The 24,567-nt window shown below is 49.4% G+C and overlaps 2 protein-coding genes across 5 annotated transcripts in view; one reads left to right on the top strand and one right to left on the bottom strand.

Annotated features, from left to right (window-relative positions):
- Window positions 1-20,515, bottom strand: part of TXNDC16 (thioredoxin domain containing 16) — a 51,341-nt gene extending 30,826 nt beyond the window's left edge. Inside the window, exons 1-6 of one of the 4 annotated variants that reach the window (XM_028723865.2) lie at window positions 20,413-20,515; window positions 18,561-18,805; window positions 8,541-8,741; window positions 4,587-4,669; window positions 3,036-3,109; window positions 1,459-1,533 (exon numbers count right to left, since the gene is read on the bottom strand). In XM_028723865.2, the coding sequence (XP_028579698.2) occupies window positions 1,459-1,533; window positions 3,036-3,109; window positions 4,587-4,669; window positions 8,541-8,703 (395 nt within the window). In that variant the 5' untranslated portion in view covers window positions 8,704-8,741; window positions 18,561-18,805; window positions 20,413-20,515. Of the gene's footprint in view, window positions 1-1,458; window positions 1,534-3,035; window positions 3,110-4,586; window positions 4,670-8,540; window positions 8,742-18,560; window positions 18,806-19,690; window positions 19,795-20,412 lie in introns of those variants that run through there. The other 3 variants (XM_028723948.2, XM_028723777.2, XM_028724036.2) reach the window with 3 other exon arrangements.
- GPR137C (G protein-coupled receptor 137C) overlaps window positions 20,038-24,567 on the top strand; it is a 28,807-nt gene continuing 24,277 nt past the window's right edge. The window contains exon 1 of the mRNA XM_028724160.2: window positions 20,038-20,655. Coding sequence (XP_028579993.2) covers window positions 20,305-20,655 — 351 coding nt within the window. The 5' untranslated portion in view covers window positions 20,038-20,304. The remainder of the gene's footprint in view (window positions 20,656-24,567) is intronic.

Below are 24,567 nucleotides of genomic sequence, written 5' to 3'. Positions count from 1 at the left end.
CGTGGGCCTGAGGGTCACCGATTTGAGGCAGGTGGGGTGAGAGGGGCTGAGGAAGGTGTCTCAACAATCAATCCTTTGCAGGGAACTCTGGGAATTTCAGCTCTCATCACTTTTATCAAACTACAGCTCCCAGAATTCTTTTGGGGACACCAGTACTGCATAAAAGTGTTTTCATAGTACTTTAAATGCATGTGGGACTAGGCAGTGCCAGATTTACGTACAAGCTAAACAAGCTATAGCTTAGGGCCCCGCTCTCTTGGGGGGGGTCCCAAACAAAGTTAAAGGAGAAACAAAACTGGATGTACATTTCCAAAATACAGTGGTACCTCTGGTTACGTACTTAATTCGTTCCGGAGGTCCGTTCTTAACCTGAAACTGTTCTTAACCTGAAGCACCACTTTAGCTAATGGGGCCTCCTGCTGCCGCTGCGCCGCAAGAGCACGATTTCTGTTCTCATCCTGAAGCAAAGTTCTTAACCCGAGATACTATTTCTGGGTTAGCGGAGACTGTAACCTGAAGCGTATGTAACCCGAGGTACCACTGTATAAGAGAAAAAACAATTGAAATATAACCTACCTATAGCAACAGTGTTTTGTGTTGTGTAGGCTCCTATGAGGTACGTCATGGGCCCCGCCTGCTAGCCTGCTCTCTAAAATATCACTGGTTTGCTCCTTTCTATATACAGTAGTACCTCTGGTTACGTACTTAATTCGTTCCGGATGTCCGTTCTTAACCTGAAACTGTTCTTAACCTGAAGCACCACTTTAGCTAATGGGGCCTCCAGCTGCCACCACACGATTTCTGTTCTCATCCTGAAGCAAAGTTCTTAACCCAAGGTACTATTTCTGGGTTAGCGGAGTCTGTAACCTGAAGCGTATATAACCTGAAGCGTATGTAACCCGAGGTACCTCTGTATAGGGTGCCTACATTCTGCATGGACTGTTTGCAGGGCAACATGTGCAAATGGCTTGAGATACCTATCAGGTCCATCAATTACCTTATAGAAAATATTCAACACAAAAAACAGCGACCATTTGTTGTTGACAAAGCTTGTTTTCCGCTGCTCCGGAGGGGGGAACCCAAAGCAACGGGTTCAAATGACAAGGAAGGAGATTGCGACTAAATATTACGAAGAACTTTCCAAGAGGAAGAGCTGTTGGACAGTGGAACCGACTCCCTCGGGAGATGGTGGGCTTGGAAGATTTTGAACAGAGGTCGGATGGCCACCTGTCAGCTGTGAGTCCTGATTTGCCTTGGGTTAGACTAGAGAAGCCCTGAGGTTCCCTTCCAATTCTACAGCTCTCTGATTCTACAAGTCAGTCACCTCCAGTTCCCCCAACAGCAGCCGTCACTGACTCAGCACAAAGTCTGCTGTCACCACCCTCTTTCCACGCAGAACGCAGGCAGGTGGCTGCAAAGGGAACAGACGCCAATCAAACAGATGTCGAAAGGACTCACAAGAGCATGTTGGCCACAATGGCATCCACACTGAACAAGGCGTCCGTGGGGAGCTCACGAAGCAGCACGTGTCCCCTGGAAGTAGGGAGAAGAACGTGAGAGGGAGATAAAGGTAAAGGTAAAGGGACCCCTGACCATTGGGTCCGGTTGTGACCGACTCTGGGGTTGTGCGGCGCTCATCTCGCTTTATTGGCCGAGGGACGCGGCGTACAGCTAAGCCGCTTCTGGCGAACCAGAGCTGCGCACGGAAACGCCGTTTACCTTCCCGCCAGAGCGGTACCTATTTATCTACTTGCACTGTGACATGGTTTCAAACTGCTAGGTAGGCAGGAGCAGGGACTGAGCAACGGGAGCTCACCCCGTTGCGGGGATTCGAACCACTGACCTTCTGATCGGCAAGTCCTAGGCTCTGTGGTTTAACCCACAGCGCCACCTGCGTCCCTCCTTAATAACTTAAAGGTAAAGGGACCCCTGATCATTAGGTCCAGTCATGACCAACTCTGGGGTTGCGGCGCTCATCTCGCTTTACTGGCCGAGGGAGCCGGCATACAGCTTCCGGGTCATGTGGCCAGCATGACTAAGCCGCTTCTGGTGAGCCAGAGCAGCGCACGGAAACGGCGTTTACCTTCCCGCCGGAGCGGTACCTATTTATCTACTTGCACTTTGACGTGCTTTCGAACTGGTAGGTTGGCAGGAGCAGGGACCGAGCAACGGGAGCTCACCCCGTTGCGGAGATTCAAACCGCCAACCTTATGATCAGCAAGTCCTAGGCTCTGGGCCTGATCCAGCCAAAGTCAGAGGTTCTCAAACTGCTTTCAGCGTAAAAATTTGCTCGAGCCGAATTTGAACAACAAATACACTGGAAAAAGAAAAGAAAACTAGGCCCAGCGATGCTTGATTTATAAGGCACCCTGGGGTCCATTACCTCGATTCTGGACCCTTTAAAATATTTTTGTTACAAAAGTTGGGTGCCGCCCCAACTCTCTGCTGAGCAATGGCAAGATGGGGGGGGGGTGTTCCAGGCACTCACCCAGGGTCTGTAATTCCTTTGGAGAATTGAGGCACGGCAGAGACTGTCATAGCTTTAAGAAATGTGATTTATTCCCCTTCAGTATGCATGGAGTCCAGATCTTACAGCAACAGCGTCTTGGCATCCGCAGCAGTGCAGCCAGCCTTCAGCCAGCCTGCCCAAGATGGATCCCAGCCTTTCTTCTCTCCCCTTCTTCTTCCCAGAACACCCTACTAAAAACTCTCTTTTCCTGTCCCTTCACACACCCCATCACCTCAGCAACAGCTGTCTGCCAATGGTTTCCTCTCAGATGGTCCATCACCAATCCCTTTTGTCATGTTAACAGATTTGCTTTTCACTTGGCCAGCCAGGCTAGTTTGCAGAAGTCAGCCTAGGGATTCCTCGTCTGGCACAGTTCTGCAGCTTGTACTTTCATCCACATCCCAAATAATCAAAATCCTACCATTTATTAACTTATAGGGTTTGGGAAGGGGGGGTCCCTCCCCAAATCTATATCAATATGCAGAGCCATCGTTCTTATTCATTTGCACTCAGGTCAATCGCTCACCTGAACAGGTATGCTTTCCCCTCTGAGCTGTCATCTCTGCAGTAACCGGACGCTTTTCCGCTGTGACAGTTGACCTGTGGGGAAGAAGTCAGGCATGCTCAGGTCTTCGCTGAAATAACTTCGGCAAAAATGTCTGGAATACACTTGCACTCACAAGCTTATATTAACTTATTATCTGGACAGAATGATAAATACCGCATTTTTCGCTCTATAAGACGCACCAGACCATAAGACGCACCTAGTTTTTGGAGGAGGAAAACAAGAAAAAAAATATTCTGAAACCAAAAAGCCAGAACAGCAAGAGGGAACTGGCTTCTGGGATAGTCTCTTGCTATTCTGGCTTCTGGGATAGCCAGGCGAAGCCTCTTCAGGGCAGTGGGATGAAGGCTCCCCCAAGAGCCGCGCTCCCTTTAAAGAGAGTGTAGAGCGTGTGTGCGGCTCTTGGGGGCTTTTCCCCAAGGAGGGAGAAGGGCAGCCCTTCTCCCTCCTCGGGGAAAAGCCCTGAAGAGCTGCACACAGGCTCCACGCGGCTCTTTAAAGGGAGCGCTGAGCAGAGCCTCCCGCCTGCCTTCGCTCCATAAGACGCACACACATTTCCCCTTACTCTTTAGGAGGGGGAAAGTGCGTCTTATAGAGCGAAAGATACGGTAAGCATCACAAACAGGTGGCTCTTAAGAGCAAATTCAACTGTACAGAATGTAAGGACGGGGCTCACCTTGCTTCTCCCTTCGGCAGGTGTGTGAAAGACAATGCTATGCTCCTGGCTATGTGCTTGTCATTGTTCACACAGCCTTATTATTATTATTATTTTTATTATTATTATTCCACCACCCTAGACCTGTAGGTCTCAGAGGGGTTCACAACACAAAGTCACAGCACAAAATACGTAATAAAAATAATCGAAACAATTAGCCATACTAATAAAATATACAATCCCCAAGAAAAAGCCCCTAAAAAATTTCCTGGCCCACAAAAATCCAAGTCAACATATAACATTTAAAAACAATTTAAAACAACCCCACCCCCATATAAAACAACACCCACCCAAGTCAAAACCCCATCCCCCATTAAAACAATTTTAGCACAAATTATTATTATTATTATTATTATTATTATTATTATTATTATTATTAATAATAATAATAATAATAACAACAACAACCAACTTTGCATACCACCCTTCATCTGTAGATCTCAGGGCAATCCATAGCATAAAAACACAATATCAAAGACACAAAATGTATAATAAAACAACAATGGAACAAAGTCGTGACCCCCCACCCCACCCCAAATAGTTGATGAAGGCTGAACTATGCAAGGCTGAGTCAGGCAGACAAATGCTCTAACTTGCATAAAACAGCTTTCTAGATCCATTTCTTGTTTGGAGCAACAGGGAAAAACTTTTGCCAGGAATCTGCGGGTGGCCAAATAGCCCCGTGGAACATTTGCAGCAAGGAAGACACCAGTTAGTCCTTCCAGGGGCTTGAAATAAATGGAAAGGCTTCCTTGATTGTTTAGCAGGCGGGGGGGGAGGGTGACACTTCCTTGTACCTTGAGGACTGAAATCCCATAATCTCGAAGCGCTTCTGTGGACTTCTCCAGCTGTTCCAAGAACATCTCAGCAGATGGAGAAGCTGGAAGATAAACAAGAGCCTGCTCTGCTTCACAAGAACAATTGTGATTATTGCTAAAACATTTCTGGGACGCTGTTTAATGTGCGCAGTGCTTCACAGGGCTTTCTGATGCAGCGGGGGGGGGGGGCTGCCACCAGTTCCCCAACCACATGTAAATTAAATGCAAAAGCAGGAGTCCAAATTAAGCACTCGACATAAGAAATTAGAACTGAATCTGAAATCCTCAAGCTAATGCAGAAAGGACAGTGAGATCTTCCCAATCACAAGGAGTGGGCGGTTTTGCCTTGTAGTACAAGGCTCTATATAAAGGGACGCAGGTGGCGCTGTCGGTTAAACCACAGAGCCTAGGACTTGCTGATCAGAAGGTCAGCGGTTTGAATCCCCACGATGGGGTGAGCTCCCGTTGCTCGGTCCCTGCTCCTGCCAACCTAGCAGTTTGAAAGCACGTCAAAGTGCAAGTACATAAATAGGTACCGCTCCGGCGGGAAGGTAAACGGCGTTTCCGTGCGCTGCTCTGGTTTGCCAGAAGTGGCTTAGTCATGCTGGCCACATGACCCGGAAGCTGTACGCCAGCTCTCTCGGCCAATAAAGCGAGATGAGCACCGCAACCCCAGGGTCGGTCACGAGTGGACCTAATGGTCAGGGGTCCCTTTACCTTTACAAGGCTCTTTGCAACCATCAAGGCTCCCAGCCTTGATCTGCTTTCATTGCCCATCTGCTAAGTCCCCGTTTCCACGTTTAATAGGAATATTAACTCCCCCCCCCCCGTATATTTTTTACTCTTATGTCATTTCATTGTCCCCCGCTTTGGAATTGAAATATTCAGTGAAGAGCATTTTATAATCTCCTGCTTGGACTACTGCAATGTGCTCTATGTGGGGCTACCTTTGAAGGTGACTTGAAAACTGCAACTAATCCAGAATGCGGCAGCCAGACTGGAGACTAGGAGTGGCCGCCGAGACCACATAACACCGGTCCTGAAAGACCTACCTTGGCTCCCAGTACGTTTCCAAGCACAATTCAAAGTGTTGGTGCTGACCTTTAAAGCCCTAAATGGCCTCGGCCCAGTATACCTGAAGGAGCGTCTCCACCCTCATCATCCTGCCTGGAGGTCCAGCTCTGAGAGCCTTCTGGCGGTTCCCTCCCTGTGAGAAGTGAGGTTACAAGGAAACAGGCAGAGGGCCTTCTCGGTGGTGGCACCCGCCCTGTGGAACGCCCTCCCACCAGATGCCAAGGAAATAAACAACTATCTGACTTTTAGAAGACATCTGAAGGCAGCCCTGTTTAGATAAGTTTTTAATGTTTGCTGTTTTATCGTGTTCTTAATACAGTGGTACCTCGGGTTAAGTACTTAATTCGTTCTGGAGGTCCGTTCTTAACCTGAAACTGTTCTTAACCTGAAGACCACTTTAGCTAATGGGGCCTCCCGCTGCCGCTGCGCGATTTCTGTTCTCATCCTGAAGCAAAGTTCTTAACCCAAGGTACTATTTCTGGGTTAGCAGAGTCTGTAACCTGAAGGGTCTGTAACCTGAAGCGTCTGTAACCCGAGGTACCACTGTATTCTGTTGGGAACCAGCCAGCTGGGCGGGGTATTAATAATATATTATGATTATTATTATTACAGTGGTACCTCGAGATGTGAACAGGATCCATTCCGGAGCCCCGTTTGCATCCCGAATGGAACGCAAGACATGATGGTGCACCTGCGCATGCCGCGTTTCGCCACTTCCGCACGTGCGCATGACGTAATTTTGAGCGCCTGCGCATGCATGAGCAGTGAAACCCGGAAGTAACGCGCTCCGTTACTTCCGGGTTGCCGCAGAGCGCAACTCAAATGCGCTCAACCCGAAGAGCATTCAACTCAAGGTATGACTGTATTGCAAAGCTGTTTGTTGCAGCATTCCTGGCTGCAGGCTCCCCAGACAAATGATGCCAGTGGGGCTGGCCAGGGGGCAGCTCAGAGACCAGAGCTGGCAGCAGTGGCTGCCCGGAGGACTCCCAAGGAGAGAGGAGAGGAGGCTGCTGGAACATTCCACAAGGGAGGGTGTTCAAAAAAGGCTGAGAAGCTGCCCACTCTGTGGCCAAGGGGTGACATTACTGGGCTCCTGAGCCCCACAGGGGTGGCACAGAAAGAATGTAGTTGATAAAAGAGCCATGGACTCAAAAAGGTTGAAAACCTCTTCCCTAGACAAACCTGCCCAGGTGCTATGAGCCTCAGGTGAGCACCTTCTCTTGGTCCCATCAACATCAGAGGCACGGTTGGCGGTGAGAAGAAAACAGAGCCTTTTCTGTGGCTGCCCCTATTGTAATATACAGTTGCTGACTCACATTTGCATGCATGAAAGGGTTAACCTGAGCCCTGAGCTCAAGTTGCCGTGGGTGGGATGTAACAGGTTCCCAGCAGCCTTTGTTTCCTTCCTCTCCTTTGTGCTCTCCTTCTCTGCGCCATTTCCTGGATCAAGCAGCAGACCCCAAGAATGGTTGCTGGTTCAACTGATGCTGAAAGTAAATGAATCTCTCCAAATTGAGGTTTTTACTGTCTGAATCTTTGCTGCCAAATTCTTTTTTTAAAAAAGTCACATGGAGTCTTCATTTCTTCTCCATTTTATTGCCAATGGATGGAGATGTGCTGGCTGTTACTCCTGCAACTCTGCGAGTAAAATCGTCACTTCTTTGCAAAGCTGGGTGTCTGTGATTTATTCTAGCCTAAGCCTTTTCGTGGGGAACATTTGTTTAAAGGTAGATGAGGGCAGATGTAAATCTAAGCAAGTTTTAGTGTGCCTGGGAGCAATCGCCACCGTGCTAACTCTGCTACGAGAGAGCAAAGAACCTCTCTTCCAAACCTTTACTCATATGTTGTGAAATTCCCTCCCAAGAGAAGTCAGACTGGCTGCCTCTTTCAGGCTAAGACTTTCCTGCTCAGACAGGCCTTTTAGAAACTAAAGTGCACATGAGGCTGATCACCGGGTTGTTGTCAGGGCAAACTGGATTTTAATTGCTGGTTCTGATTTTCAGCTACTGTTTTTAATGCGTTTGTTTTTATTACCGTATTTTTCACTCCATAAAGCGCACCGGACCATAGGGCGCACCTAGTTTTTAGAGGGGGAAATCAAGGGGGGGAATCTTATTTCCCCCCCCAGCCCCAAAGAGCAAAGAAGCCAAGACAGTGAGCGGGATGGATCCCGCTCACTGTCTTGGCTTCCTCTTTAGCTGCGCGCAACCTCTCCAGCCAGGAGAGGCTGCGCGGGGCTAAAGAAGCCATAGCCGCGTGCAGCGGCTCCCTGCCGGAGGGGCTGCGCGTGGCTATCCCTGAAGCCTTCGGAGCGCAGCGCAAGTTCCCACTGCGCTCCTCAGGCTTCAAGTTCCTTTTGCTGAAGCCGGGAGAGCAAGACTCTCCTGGCTTCAGCGAAAGGAACCTGCAGCCTCCAGAACAGAGCGGAAACTCGCGCTGCGCTCTGAAGGCTTCAGGCGGCTATCCCTGAAGTCTGGAGAGTGAGAGGGGTTGGTGTGCACCGACGCCTCTCGCTCTCCAGGCTTCAGTGAAAGCAATGCGAAGCCTCCGGAGTGTGGAGGGAGCGCTCCCTCTGCGCTTCGGAGGCTTCGCATTGCTATCGCTGAAGCCAAGGAGCCTGCATTCACTCCATAGGACGCACACACATTTCCCCTTAATTTTTTGAGGGGGGAAAGTGTTCCTATAGAGCGAAAAATACGATACTCTGTATTTTATATCATAGTTTTTAAATGTTGCAAGCTGCCTTGAAACCTGGCTTGGGAGAAAGGTGGGATACAAATACATTATATCGCAATAACAACAACAAACCAACCCTACTAACCAAACGCAATGAAAACACAGATGGGGAAAAATACTCACTGTCCCTCCGAAAATAAACCAAAGATGCTTTGGATGGTTGCAAGCTGCTGAGATGTTCCAGGGGCACCAAGTCCTCTGCCTGCCTTGTTGCAGACATATAGGTAGCCCATAAGAAGAGGAGAGAGAAAGGGGTTGCGCACATGTTCATTTTTGGCCATGGCATGACTTCGCTGGTTTACAGCTGGCGCAGGGAGCCCAGACCTTGGGGGGAAAAATAGTTACAACCATCGATTAAACAGAGAACCAGATCTGGAGAGCTAACAAGGTTCAGAAAAAGGCAACTGTAATGATCAAGGAGCTTCGAGCAACTCCCCTATGGGGGAAAGGCTGCAAAAGTTTTTAATTCAGCAGAAAGGAACGTAATCATCTGAGGTCCAGAGGGTGGCAACACAAGAACGGGGCCTTCTCTGCAGTGGCTCCCCGTCTGTGGGATGGTCTCCTCGTGGAGGTTCTCCTGGTGCCTTCATTACATATTTTTAAACTAGAGGCGAAAAGGTTCCTCTTCAACCAGGCCTCTGGCTGACTAATATCCTACAGCCTTTTAAATGAGTCTGTGGGAAGGGAGGGGGGCAATTTACTATCTTGCTGTTTTGTTTTATATATTTAAGATAAAGGTAAAGGGACCCCTGACCATTAGGTCCAGTCGTGGCCGACTCTGGGGTTGCGGCGCTCATCTCGCTTTACTGGACGAGGGAGCCGGCGTACAGCTTCTGGGTCATGTGGCCAGCATGACTAAGCCGCTTCTGGTGAACCAGAGCAACGCATGGAAACGCTGTTTACCTTCCCGCCGGAGTGGTACCTATTTATCTATTTGCACTTTGACGTGCTTTCGAACTGCTAGGTTGGCAGGAGCAGGGACCGAGCTACGGGAGCTCACCCTGTTGCGGGGATTCGAACCGCCGACCTTCTGATCAGCAAGTCCTAGGCTCTGTGGTTTAACCCACAGCGCCACCTGCATCCCTTTTACATATTTACTTGTGTTTTTATCTTGCATTTTATTTTGTGAACCGCCCTGAGTGCTTATGATGGTCTATTATTAATTATTATTATTAAAGAACTTATATACCGCCATATACCAGAGGTTTCAGGGCGGTTCACAGAAAAGATCAACAGGAAAAAACCACAATATAAAATAAAATAACATAAAAACAGCAACCCAATAACAACCACCCCCAAAAAACGTAACATCATCACATCACATCATGTTATAATGTAAGATGTAAGTTTGGGGGACAGGCTAGAGCAGGGGTCAGCAACATGCGGCCCATGGGCCGGATGCGGCCCATGAAGACCGTTTTACCGGCCAACGAGCTGCCCGCTCGGCGAGTCACCTGTGTAGCCAGACTCACGGCAGGATGGGGAATTTGGCTCCGGACCAAGGAACAAGTTAGGCGCCTTCTTGATTCCAGAGCCTCCCAATTTCTTTCTTTCTTTAGTTTTTTATTAGGAATTTAAACAAAACATATTATCTTAAAACATATCATCCTTAATTATTTTCGTTTATTACACTGGTGAAACTTTTCACAAAGCAAGACAAAAGGAGATTTCCCAAGAACGAACAGGGAATGGTTGAGGAACGGTTGAGGGAGTTGGGTACGTTTAGCCTGGAAAAGAGAAGGCCGACAGATGACACGAGAGCCATCTTCAAATATCTGAAGAGTTGCTGTATAGAAGATGGCGCAAGCTCCTTTCCTGCTGCTCCAGAAGGCAAGACACCAAACCAATGGTGTCAGATGAGAACAAAGGAGATTCTGACTAAACATTAGGAAGAACTTTCTGAAGGCAAGAGTTGTTCAACAGTGGAACGGATTCCCTCGGGAGGTGATGGACTCTCCTTCGCTGGAGGTTTTCATGCAGAGGTTGGAAGGTCATCTGCCAGAGATTATTTAGCTGAGATTCCTGCAGTGCAGCGGGTTGGATTAGATGACCTTTAGAGGGCCCCACCAACAGCATCACTGCCGAAATTCCAAGTTTGCGGCATTCACTGATACAGTCACACATCGAGTTGCGTTTGCTTCATGATAGGTTTTTTCAGGTTGCGTCCCGCGGCAAGCCAGAAGTATCAGAAAGGTTTACTTCCGGGTTTCACCGCTCGCACATAGGTGCAAAATAATAATAATAATAATAATAGTAATTTATTTGTACCCCGCCCATCTGGCTGGGTTTCCCCAGCCACGCGCATGCGCAGACGTGGCGAATCGTGACCCGTGCAGATTGTGTTCTGCTCATGTTGTGAACGGGACTCCAGAACGGATCCCGTTCACAACCAGAGGTACCACTGTACTCCTTTTGCCACCCAATTTCAACAGAAAGGCAACTGTAGAGCAGAAGGTTCAGGCTGCTCACACTCCCCTAACCAGGCTATCAGGGAATCCTGGGGAATTTTTCAACACTTTGTCGGAGGGTGGGGGAACCAACAGATCCAGCCCTGGGCACTTATCTGCTGATAAGATTACAGGCTTCTTGGCAAACAAATCCATCTATTCAGGAGTGTGGTTTTCTTCATACTTAAATGAACTTGCTACACTGCTTGCTGGAAAGAGGGTTATTATTCTCTTCTTTTCCATCCCGTCCATTTCCCAACATTTTCCTCCATCCGCTGAAGGCACCTAAAATTTTGGTAACCACGGCCGATGTTAAAAATTAACCAGGTGCCTGAACCTATGACCTGCTGTGTCCGTGTCGAAGGACAAGGCCTTCATTGTGGTGGCCCCTAAGCTGCAAAACTCCCTCTTCCCAGAGGTGTGCCTGGCACCTTCGTTGTATAGCTTCCGGAGGATTAATTGCACCACAATGAACGGTATGGAATAGGATTTATCACTGGCCTTCTTTTGAGACTTTAGACGAGAGATTAAATAAGAGAGCCACTCTTGTTGCTTAGACGGGGGAAATCTGCAAAGATAACACCTTGCAATGACTTTGTACAGTGGTAATCCCTAGCCGGAATTAAGATTGCCGGAAGAAATATCAACAACCTCAGATATGCAGATGACACAACCTTGATGGCAGAAAGTGAGGAGGAATTAAAGAACCTTTTAATGAGGGTGAAAGAGGAGAGCGCAAAATATGGTCTGAAGCTCAACATCAAAAAAACGAAGATCATGGCCACTAGTCCCATCACCTCCTGGCAAATAGAAGGGGAAGAAATGGAGGCAGTGAGAGATTTTATTTTCTTGGGCTCCATGATCACTGCAGATGGTGACAGCAGTCACGAAATTAAAAGACGCCTGCTTCTTGGGAGAAAGGCGATGGCAAATCTAGACAACATCTTAAAAGGTAGAGACATCACCTTACCAACAAAGGTCCGTATAGTTAAAGCCATGGTTTTTTCCAGTAGTGATGTATGGAAGTGAGAGCTGGACCATCAAGAAGGCTGATCGCCGAAGAATTGATGCTTTTGAATTCTGGTGCTGGAGAAGACTCTTGAGAGTCCCATGGACTGCAAGAAGATCAAATGCATCCATTCTTAAGGAAATCAGCCCTGAGTGCTCCCTGGAAGGACAGATCCTGAAGCTGAGGCTCCAATACTTTGGCCACCTCATGAGAAGAGAAGACCCCTGGAAAAGACCCTGATGTTGGGAAAGATGGAGGGCACAAGGAGAAGGGACGACAGAGGACGAGATGGTGGGACAGTGTTCTCAAAGCTATGAACATGAGTTTGACCAAACTGCAGGAGGCAGTGGAAGACAGGAGTGCTTGGCGTGCTCTGGTCCATGGGGTCACCTAGAGTTGGACACGACTAAACAACTAAACAACAACAACACCTTGTGTTACGGACAGGATCCGTTCCAGAGACCCGTCCATAACGTGAAATGCCCGCAACTCAAAGCGCTGCGAAGCCACAGCTGTCAACCTTTCCTTTGTTTTGCGGGAAATTCCCTTATTCCAGTGCCGTTTCCCGCTGCTATCCCAGATTGTTAGATATCCCGTAGACTGTCCCTGGGTCAGGTGAGGCTGCTGATCCCTTATTTTCAAATCTGAAAGTTGGCAGCTATGCGCAAAGCATGATTTAGTGCTTCTGCTCATGCACAAGCGGCGAAACCCGAAGGTAACCTGTTCCAGTACTTCCGGGTTGCCGCGGGACGTAAGGCAAAAAGTCGCAACACGAAACGGACGCAACACGAGGTGTGACTGTATTTGATTAAGTTGTGACAGATGGAGACAGACAAATGTTTCTGTGGAAGAGATCAGGGAGCCATATTTGGAAACTTACAGAATATTGCCTTGTAAGCTGGCGGGGGGGGATGTTTTATTTCTGATGAATTATGTTGCATTTGTTTTAAGTAGCATATAAATAAAGTCATCTAACCTGAACACCAAAGATCTTTTTTGTAGGAAGTTCACCGCTTTGGGCATCTCATTCCAGTGGCAATCAAGATAAAACTTTTCATTGATTCCCCCGTCCCCAATCTTGAGCATACCTATGTTCATCTGAAATAAACTCCACTGACCCCAGTGCACAATTTAGTTCCTTCCTTTCTCGGACACGTGCTTAGGACTGTACCTTTAACCTACCTGGCCAAGGGTTGGCTAAAAGAATGGATATCGTTAGAAAATGGTTATGTATTAGATCTGGAACGACATGATAACAGATTTGGTTGGCACGCGTATTTGTGGTATGACAAGGTTAAAGTTCATAAAGCTTTCTTGAACCATGTTATAAGGTGTTACGGAAATTACGGGGGGGGGGGCACATCTTTAAAGTTGTTAAATGTTACAAATGTTATGCATAAATGTATCCTTTTGACTTGACAGCTCAGGGAAGTTACCTAACTTTAACAATCATATAAAATCAACTCCTTTGCCAGTTTCCTCCATTTCAACACTATTTTGGTCTTGGGAAAACCCCCAAGCGTGAGGACACGTATACTATACCAGTGTTTCCCAACCTTTTTTGGGCAAAGGCACACTTGTTTAATGAAAAAAATCTCGAGGCACACCACCATTACAGCCCCGTGACGTCAGCGCGCAGCGTCACGCCGGGAGGGACGCACGAAAGTGTAAGATTCAATTTTTTCTCCTCCCCCTTGCCTTCCTTCTGTGCCAACCGCCAAAAAGCCAAGAATTGCGGGACCGCCGGCAGAGGGGGGGAGGGTGAGCGGAGGCAGCGGCGAGCCCCGTTCCTCCCCATCCGCCCCATTCCGTGCAAGGAGCGCGAACAGGTGTGAGAAGGGGGTCAAACCTGCGGGTCGGCGCCGGGGAACCTCCAAGCTTTGGGGGTGGGGGGGAGGAGGCAGCAAAGCGAGGCAGGAAGGAGAGCGCGGCTTGGCGAAGTACTCGGCGGCGAAGGCCAGCAGGTCCGGCGGCCGGTGCCACAGCACCTCCACCGTGTAGCCCTGCAGCAGCTCAGTCAGACCCGGCGGGATCTCGATGCTCATCTTGTAGCCGAGGCGCGCGGGAGACTCAACGGACGGGCCCGGGGGAGAGAGAGAGAGAGACACACGACGGAGAGAGAGCGGGAGTCCCTGCTCGCCGTCGCCACCGCTACAACTACTGTGGCGGTTGGTCGTGGTCGCCGCCGCCGCCGCCGCCCACCTCTATCTATCTCTCCCCCTCAGCTTTCTATGCGGGCCTCAAGCCGGAGGTGGGGGGTGGCCGCCGCCGCTTTCTCCGCCTCCACGTCCTGCCTCCTCCTCCTCAAGCCCTCCGTCAGCCCTGAGGGAACCGCCACGCTCGCGCCGCCGCTCTCTGACACGCGAGAAAGAGAAAAGAACAGAGCGGCGGGGTAGTCGGGGGAAGGAGGGGCCGGAATGGAAGCGCGAGGCGAGCTGCGCATGCCCAGCAGGAAGCGGCGGAGAACGCCACAGAGAGAGAGAGAGAAGCAAGGGAGGGCGGGGAGTGGGCGGGAACACGCTTCATGCGTCACAATAACGGACAAGAGGCGCTCGAGGGATAGATTAGGACCTAATTTGACTTTTACAAAAAAAAAAAAATCTTTCGAATTTTCCCCACGGCACACCAGGCAACATCTCGCGGCACACTAGTGTGCCGCGGAACAGTGGTTGGGAAACACTGTACTATACACATCTCCTACCCCTGGAAGTGCCCAGAGGGGACAATTGCTGAGCTAATTGTTGGCCAAGGAAAGCCTAATCCCATCACCAAACTTGCCAAGGGGTCCAGACATGCAAAGGAAGTTCTATTGAACTTTGGGTGGTGGGACATCAGAGGTGTTTGCCTATCCAAACTTATACCTGGGTCTTGCCCTGCCATGTCTGCTTATGCTAATCTTGTACCAAGGACTTGTCTAGACATGTTTGCCAAGGTGAAACTAGTGTAACCCCTGTCTAAAAGGTAAAGGGACCATTAGGACCAGTCGCGGACGACTCTGGGGTTGCGGAGCTCATCTTGATTTACTGGCCGAGGGAGCCAGCGTACAGCTTCCGGGTCATGTGGCCAGCATGACTAAGCCACTTCTGGCGAACCAGAGCAGCACACGGAAATGCCGTTTACCTTCCCGCCGGAGCGGTACCTATTGATCTACTTGCACTTTGAGATGCTTTCGAACTGCTAGGTTGGCAGGAGCTGGGACCGAGCCACAGGAGCTCACCCCATCGCGGGGATTCGAACCACCGACCTTCTGATTTGCAAGTCCTAGGCTCTGTGGTTTAACCACAGAGCCACCCGCGTAATCCCTGTCTACCCCTCCCCTTTCGTGACATGTCAATGATGTAGCAATGATGTAGTGATGATGCTTAATGAACTGTATGCTGGGATAAGATAGAAACTTTTTAAAGTCCTTGTCACCCCATCCTCGGAGTTCAAAATTCCTCTTTGAACCTGTTGCGCCATAAACATTGGTCTACAGCTATTTGCTCCGGTTGGTGGCTTGACTCCTTCCTTTATTCTGTAGGGACCTGCGGGGGACCAGCTGGGGGACTGAGCAGCCTTGCACCTAGATTTTTCCGTAACAAAGGAAATTGGCATGAGAGTTGTGGCATAAATGTAAAAAAAATTATTAGAACAAAAGATACCGTGGTGGCTTTCTCCACTTGAAGCAAAATCGGTGAAAAAAATAAATATGAGGAATGACTGGGTAACTTAAAAAGAATTATTCAAAGAGGTAGATCAAGATTTAAAATTAAGACAGTATGAAGAAATAAGAGGATTAATAACCAATTGGCTGTAATATCACCAGCTTAATGAAGTATTTAAGCTGTTAAAAAGAAACGATTTTCATATAAAACCTCCCGATTTGAAAGATAGGTGTTGGAAAATTAAACGAAATTACTTTCTAAAATGTATAAACTTCTATGGGACTGGCAAACAGGTCAAATCAGTGAAGATACACTGGGCGAGGATTTTGGTTATAATATTGAATTAGCAGTGTGGGACAGATTATGGATTGCAGGTCTGAAATTTACAGCACGCTATACTATATGAAAATTATGTACCTTTGGTATTTAACTCCTAGTAAATTAGCTAAAATATATAAATCAAATTATAATATGTGCTGGAAATGTAAAGAGAAAGAGGGCACCTTTTATCACAAGTGGTGGTCATGTAAAGTTGATAAAAGCTTTCTGGGAAATGATACATTATGAGTTGGGGGGAATGTTGAAAATAACCTTTTCTAAGAAACCATAAGCTTTCATTTTTGGAATTTTAGGTGCGGAGATCCCAAAAGACCAGGAGAAATTGTTTGTGTATGTGACCACAGCTGCCCGAATGTTGCTGTCCCAGAGATGGAAAGAAAATTCAGTTCCGACCAGAGAGGAGTGGCAGTTAAAACGAATCAACTATGCTGAATCGGCAAAACTCACACGAAGAATCAGAAGCCAGGAAGAATCAAACTTCAGCAAAGAATGGGGGAAAGTATAACGTGTAATTGAAAAATTATTGCAAACAACTACACTTATTAGCAGGTTTGACAGAAGACTTGGAGCAAAAATCAGAACCATGGACTGATTAAGGATTTGTAATAACTGGAGTTGTCTTCGTCCATGGACCATAAAGAAGGCTGATCACCGAAGAATGGATGCTTTTGAATTCTGGTGCTGGAGGAGACTCTTGAGAGTCCCATGGACTGCAAGAAGATCAAACCTCTCCATTCTGAAGGAAATCAGCCCTGAGTGCTCACTGGAAGGACAGATCCTGAAGCTGAGGCTCCAAGACTTTGGCCACCTCAGGAGAAGAGAAGACTCCCTGGAAAAGACCCTGATTGGGAAAGATGGAGGGCACAAGGAGAAGGGGATGACAGAGGACGAGATGGTTGGACAGTGTTCTCGAAGCTACCAGCATGAGTTTGACCAAACTGCGGGAGGCAGTGGAAGACAGGAGTGCCTGGCATGCTCTGGTCCAGGGGGTCACGAAGAGTCGGACACGACTAAACGACTAAACAACAACAAAATGACTAAACAACAACAACTGAAAATGTAATCAAAGATCCACAAAAGAAGGGAAGGGAAGTCGAAGCAGATATGATATCTGTATTCCTTTATTGGGCATATTAGGCATAAAGGATAAACGAATGAGATCTGTATTTTTTTCCTTTTTTGCTGTTATGGTGTGTAAAATGGAAAGCGTAAAAATATATATTTTTTAAATAAAATAAAAATACATGACCAAGTGCAAATGCATATTTTTTATTTTTAGCATCAAGAACACAAGACGAGCCTGCAGGATCAGGCCAGTGGCCCACCTAGTCCAGCATCCTGTTCTCTCAGTGGCCACCCAGATGCCTCAGTGGGAAACCCACAAGCAGGATTCGAACACAAGAGCCCTCTCTCCTCTTGTGGTTTCCAGCAAGTGGCATTCAGAAGCATTGCTGCCTCTGACTATGGAAGCAGAGCTAGCAGCCCTCTCCTCCTCCATGAATTTGCTCAGTCCTATTTTAAAGCTATCCTAGTTGGTGGCCGGAATGCGGGTGGCACTGTGGGTTAAACCACGGAGCCTAGGACTTGCCAATCAGAAGGTCGGTGGTTCGAATCCCCGCAATGACGGGGTGAGCTCCCGTTGCTCGGTCCCTGCTCCTGCCAACCTAGCAGTTCGAAAGCACGTCAAAGTGCAAGCAGATAAATAGGTACCGCTCCGGCGGGAAGGTAAACGGCATTTCCGTGCGCTGCTCTGGATCGCAAGAAACGGGCTTAGTCATGCTGGCCACATGACCTGGAAGCTGTACGCCGGCTCCCTTGGCCAATAAAGCGAGATGAGCGCCACTACCCCAGAGTCGGTCACGACTGGACTTAATGGTCAGGGGTCCCTTTACTTTACTTTAGTTGGTGGCCATCCCTGACTCCTGCAGGAGGGAGTATGTTGTAAACAAAAATTGCCCTTTTCCCTTATGGGGTATCCAAGAGCCCATATAGAGTCCTTATATAGGTTCCCTATTGGTACGAGAAAATAACAGAGGCCAACCAGAGAATATTGAGAAGCAAAGCAGCTAGTAAGCCTGATCTTTGCTGATCTGTTGCAACAGGGTGCTCCCCTCACATGCAGGAAAGGAGGAGGACCCAGAACCAAGGTGTGCCCGCCCTTATATAGACATTTTAAATTGCCTGCCCCGGAGCTCAAGACCACCCCTCCATACATCATACATACATCACAGAAGGGGTGTAAACCCAAGACCACCCCCAAGATACATCATACCTACATCACAGAAAAGGCAGTCTACAGCAGAAATCTGAGTGCATTGTTTATCTCGTCTGACAGGTTACCTGTTAATACTCACTTGACTGGATTACCTGGGGAGCCTGGCCAGTCTTTTGTAATGATAAATACTAAGTTCCTGAGCCAGGTCACAGGCTCACACCCTATTCAAACACAGACATACCCTTAAGACAGGCTTTGTGAAGGAAAAGACAATGGGGAGGCTTTTCCATTTTCCTTTGACCTTGCAGAGAAAACATTTGGTCAGTTTGGGACAGTTTGGGAATCAAAAACTGTTTCAGGTTGGAAGTTCCACAGTTTAACTACACTCTGCGCAAGGAAGTCCCTTCTCTTCCCTGTCCTGAATCTTCTGACCGTTCAGTAACATTTGGTTACTCACAGCATCACAGTGCCAAAGAAACAGCAACTCACCTCCACGCGCAGCCGTTGCCTTCCAGATGGCCGCTCGCCTCTCCCCCAGTTGCGAATTTGGCAGGTCCCAGTTGCCTGCCTCTGCTAAATATTTGGCGGCCCACGTGGCACCGTCGCCTCCCAAGCAACCTGGGGTTCCAGTGGCTTCTCTCCTGGTTCCTGATGCATCCCAGTCAAACCAGTCCGATGACTTCATGCTCAGCGCCAGAGTGCTGCCATGTTCTGAAAGGACCCAAAATATCCCACTGCAAAAGGGGAAAAAAGCAGCCATTGACCGTCAGCCTTTGAGCATCACTGCCCTACAGCAGGGGTCAGCAAACTTTTTCAGCAGGGGGCCGGTCCCCTGTCCCTCAGACCTTGCTGGGGGCCGGACTATATTTTGCAGGGGAAATGAACAAATTCCTATGCCCCACAAGTAACCCAGAGATGCATTTTAAATAAAAGCACACATTCTGCTCATGGAAAAACACCAGGCAGGCCCCACAAATAACCCAGAGGTGCATTTTAAATAAAAGGACACATTCTACACATGTTAAAACACACTGATTCCCGGACTGTCTGGGGGCCGGATTGAGAAGGCAATTGGGCCAGATCCGGCCCCCAGGCCTTAGTTTGCCTACCCATGCCCTACAGCAACGCAGGAGGAGCCTCTCTGTTGGCTGTCCTAAACAGAGCCTTTTTTCCAAACTCCCCTTAGCAACAGGGGATCCTATAGAATAGAGAGCCAGCCCTCCGAGGCGACCACCCCCATGTAGCACATCAAATCGGAAGCCGCCTTGAAATCCATGGGGCCTCCTTGGAGGTCAATGCAGGCAGAGCTCAGGCGTGGGGCCAGGGATCCACCTGGAAGCTGCAAGCAAATCAATCAACAGGACTTGTGCAAAAGTCCCTTTAAACAGCTGGGAGGCGAAGAAGGGGCATTGCAGGGCACTAAAAAAGCCCGATTTCTTCTGCACATCAGGAAAAAGCGGTTGCCTTAGAGCCTTTTTTCCCCTTTTTGCAAAGTGGTGCAAGCTTCCTTGGCTACACAGAGCAACAGCACGCAAGGGAAACTGGGGGGGCCGGGGGAATTAAACCCAAATAAATAAATATTATTATTTTTTTTTCCCTATGCATGGCATCTTACGCACACAGGCCTCTTCCTCCCTCTTCCTGCCGATCCAGTAAAAAGGAGGGCGAGAAAAGGCGCAGAGGCGGCTGTGCAAAAACAGAGAGAGAGTGGGCTCGGCCAAACGCGAGGCGGGCGGGCGGCGCCAACCTAAAAAAAGCATTCCGGAGGCGGGGCCGCCAGCCAGCCAGCCAGCGAGGGGCGGGGCTGAAAGGGGAGTGGGCGGGGCTTCTCCCCTTGAGCGACGCGGCCCGGCAGCCAGCGGGCGGGCCTCTGGTGGGCGGAGCTCGGCGGCGGCCAATGGCGAGCGGCGCGTTGCCTCAAATCGCCGCGGCCGCTCAGCTGATTGTTTCTTTCGCAGCTGGAGCGAGGGAGGGAAGAGTTGGCTGGTTCGGGGAGAGCCGAGCCGGCGCTGCAGGCGGGCGGGCGGGCGGGAGGTTCACTGGCAGGGCAAATATATTTATATATATGGATTATTTTGGAAGCTGGATTTGCATGGAGCTGTGAGCCTCTCCGTTGCGGGGTGCAAGGCACCCCTCCCCCCCCCAGTTTTGCACCCCACCCACCCACGCACCCCTTTGCACAACCCCCCGGTTTGTTGCTTTGCATTGCACCCAAGGGTGCCCCGGGGGTGCCATGGTGCTGCGGGGCCCCGATCCGGGCCCCGATCCCCGCTCCCCGCTGGCCCTGGGACTGAGCGCCTTGCACACGCTCCTCTACGCCGGCCTCTTCCTCTTCGCCTACCTGCAACTCTGGCTGCTCCTCTACTACCGGGAGAAGCGGCTCAGCTACCGCACCGTCTGCCTCTTCCTCTGCCTGCTCTGGGCGGCGCTGCGCACCGTCCTCTTCTCCTGCTACCTGCAAGGCGCCCTCCTGCCGCCCCACCGCCAGCCCCGGCTGCCTCCGTTGCCCCGCTGGCTGCTCTTCTGCTTCCCCGGCTGCCTCCTCTTCGCCACCGGCTGCCTCCTCAATCTCTATTTTGCAGAGGTAAGTGGGATGGGGAGGGGGGGTCTCTGTGTGTTTCAAATAAATATATATGTTTGTTTGGATTTTTTTTTTGCATGGTGTTTTAAAAACAGCAGGACAAAACAAGCGCGCGCGCACCCGGCAGCCCAGGCACGCCCCCCCTTCCTCCTCCTCCTCCTCCTCCGGCTTGTTTGCCTCTTCTTGTTTACCACATTCTGGTGCATCTGCAAAAAAACTTGGGATGGATTTTCCTCCTCCTCCTGCTGGTGTTGGAGAAACCCAAAAGGTTTTTTTTTTCCCCCTGCAAGCCTTGGCTTGTGTGATCTCTCTTGCAGTTTTTGCAGAGGTTGCAAGCGCACCCGGGCTTGCTGTACAGAGCCCTTGTAGTTCTAGATGTGCATGTAAAATATATGTGCTTTTTTTCTCCCTCTTCTTGCAAATAAGGAGCCAGAGCTTGCAGAGTACCAGCAACAGCCTCCCAGGTTGTCTCAGCTGGGGCAGGGAGCGCTGTCAGCCATTACGTCATCGCTCCGGAGCCTCTCCCCCCCCCCCATTGTTGCTGCATTCCTCCTCTCCCTGTTTTGCTTTCTCTCCTCCTTCAGTGTCAAGACCTTTGAAAAGGATCTGGCTATTAACCCTATTTCCATTTTACCTGCTTAGCCCTTTTGATGGCATCTCCACATCACCATCCTAGGAAACTATTCTTTTAAAACTTTCAATAATCCAGAAGATGAAAGGGTCAGAACTGAAATATTTTTGCGGCTGTTCCCCCCCCCCCTTCTGCTGGAGTTAATTTCTTACCCCTCCCACCCTGTGTCTTGCTGATCAGCTGTTTCCAAACCCCTGCAAACTCCCCCTGTCTCCCAAAACAAAATAACATTCAATTATCTGGCTTCAAGGTTTGGAGGTTCCGTTAAGCATATTGCATTCCAACCCCCTCGTTGTTGAGTTGGGAGTAGGTTACACCAGGTTCTTTGGGGCTTATTTCCAGGCAGGTACCCAGGACCTACATACAGCCCTGAACACAAACCACCTCCTCTCTCCCAATTTTAGCTTTGTTACCCCTTGAGTGAACAGGACGCTGCCCTCCACTCTACAGCAGTTGGCTGAATTTCCTTAAAATTTCCTTTCTTTTAGTGGGTGTGTTTCTTTTGAGTCTCAGGCAACACTCCCTCTCTCTGTGTGTGCAAAAGTGTCTTGTCACTTAGGATGCGGTGTCAACAATGATTTCATTCTCCCAGGGATGTTCACGTGATGAGCACGAGTGAGAGAGAGGCTGTTATCCCCAGTAAAAAATAAGCACTGGCTTCTCAAGGCTTGCTTTTTCGTAAGGCGATCTCTGGGGTGGCGAATGAGAGTTGATGCGGGAGTAGCAACCTTAAGGCTGCAATCCTCTAGCACCGCTGAGTGTGGTGTTGCTCTTCAAATGGGTGTGCATAGGATCGATGGACCGCAAAATACTGTGCCGCACCTTCCGAGGAGAGGGGGTGACATTTGCAGGTGGCATCACCCATAAGAGGTAAAGGGACCCCTGACCATTAGGTCCAGTCGTGGCCGACTCTGGGATTGCGGCGCTCATCTCGCTTTACTGGCCGAGGGAGCCGGTGCACAGCTTCCGGGTCATGTGGCCAGCATGACTAAGCCGCTTCTGGTGAAACCAAAGCAGCGCATGGAAACGCTGTTTACCTTCCCGCCAGAGCGGTACCTATTTATCTACTTGCACTTTTGACGTGCTTTCGAACTGCTAGGTTGGCAGGAGCAGGGACCGAGCAATGGGAGCTCACCCCGTCGTGGGGATTCGAACCACCAACCTTCTGATTGGCAAGCCATACGCTCTGTGGGTTAACCCACAACGCCACCTGCTTCCCGGCATCACCCATAGGCATCCCATAATCCTTGTGAAGGCAAGCTAAGAGATCAGGGCGGTATTGGCTGGTTTCAGCGCTGTTACTAAAACTTGACATACCAGTTGCAAGGTTTTAAGGCTATCGAAGAGAAGCGCTAGAAGAGTCGTGCTCTTCAGAAGGTCTGGCTTAAGAGTATGGGGCTTGAAAGTTGTTAAGCGTCAACCCAGATCTCGCTGAAGAGCAGGCTCTTAACCAGGGGTTGGCAACCTAAGGCCCATGGGCCACAAGTCGTTTAACCGGCCCATGAACTGAGCCGCCTGCTAGGCAAGTCCCTGTGTGCTGTGCTAAACCAGCGCGGCGTGGGGACTTGCTTCCACGGTGCCAGAAATTGCGTCTGCACATGCACAGATGCCAAAAACCGCAGACACTGGAAATCGCGGGCATGCGCGTTGCGTGCGCACACTCCGACCCACAGAGGGCTCTCCGCTGGAGTGAACCGGCCCAGGCGAGGTAAACCTTGCTGACCCTTGCTCTTAACCTTTTGTGTCCCCTGATTCCCCCCTGGGTAAAGAGGACTACCGTATTTTTCGCTCTGTAAGATGCACCCGACCATAAGACGCACCTAGTTTTGAGAGGAGGAAAACAAGAAAGCAACGCAAAGCCTCTTGAGCGAAGAGGGAGGAGCGCTCCCGCTGCGCTCAAGAGGCTTTGCGTTGCTATCGCTGAAGCCAGAAGAGGAAGAGGGATCGGTGCGCACTGAGCCCTCTTGCTCTCCTGGCTTCAGCAATAGCTGCACAGCCTGCATTCGCTCCATAAGACGCACACACACATTTCCCCTTACTTTTTAGGAGGGGAAAAGTGCGTCTTATAGAGCGAAAAATACGGTGCTTGTGAGGCGGTAAAGGCAGCAAGAAAAGCTGTGTTCCATGGCAGGACATCTCTGCTCTGACTGGCAGCCAGCAGCTCTCCAAGGTTTCAGATGGGAGCTGCTCCCTGCCCTACCTGGAGTTACCAGGGAAGATGTTCTGACACTGAGCCACAAAGCATGTTGGCATGCAAAGTTATGCACCCTTTGCCTGTGCCCTCCTGCAAAGCGCATAGGGCAATTTCAAATGGACTCTATCCCCTGATGGTTAGTAAGTTGGGGATTGGGTTCGTTTCCGGATTTTCTGCCTCTGGGGGCTCCCCAAAATGTACCGTATTTTTCGCTCTATCAGACGCACCAGACCACGAGACGCACCTAGTTTTTGGAGGAGGAAAATAAGAAAAAAAATATTCTGAATCTCAGAAGCCAGAACAGCAAGAGGGATCGCTGCGCAGTGAAAGCAGCAATCCCTCTTGCTGTTCTGGCTTCTGGGATAGCTGCGCGGCCTGCATTCGCTCCATAAGACACACACACATTTCCCCTTACATGTTAGGAGGGAAAAAGTGAGTCTTATAGAGCAAAAAATACGGTATTTGACCAGCTCTTTCTCCATAGTGTTCCCCCCAGAATCTAGTGTTAATTAAGGATCTGGAAGCATGGGGAACCAAGCAGAGCGGCTTGAGACCAATGAGTTTAGGGAAGGACAGAGTTCCTTCTGTCTCACAATGATCTCCTTAGGTATATCTGCACTCCACATTTTTAAACTGCATTCAGTTTGTTTGCAGGTCTAAAGATTGAGCTGATATTATGGGGTGCAGCAGCGAGGCAGGCCTGTTGACTTTAGACTACAGGGTTAACTGATGGAACAGCTCTTTAAGATCAAATCTGCAGATTAGAAGCACTAGTTCTGAAGGAGGGGGAAATCTATCGCTGATCTGAGGCTTGCAGGGTCCTCTTCTTCAACCAGACTCGAAGGGGGAAGCCAGCTTTCAAAACGGCAGCTTGAGGTGGAATCTGCCGCAGTTGCCTCATCCTGAACTCTATGAGGTATGAATTCACATCTCAAGCTAACTATGGAGCAAGGAGTCTTAACTTCAGTCCCCAGAGATAGATGGTGGAAACTGGTCTAAAAATCTGGCTGCATGGACAGGACGGTATCAAAGAGAAGGAAGACTTGAGACTGATGATTAACCCCGAGCATACCCTGTGCACACTTACTCA

The sequence above is a fragment of the Podarcis muralis genome, chromosome 1, assembly GCF_964188315.1.
Source record: "Podarcis muralis chromosome 1, rPodMur119.hap1.1, whole genome shotgun sequence".
Lineage (NCBI taxonomy): Eukaryota > Metazoa > Chordata > Lepidosauria > Squamata > Lacertidae > Podarcis > Podarcis muralis.
The sequence above is the reverse complement of the archived record's forward strand: the minus strand, read 5'-3'. Positions and strand labels throughout refer to the sequence as shown.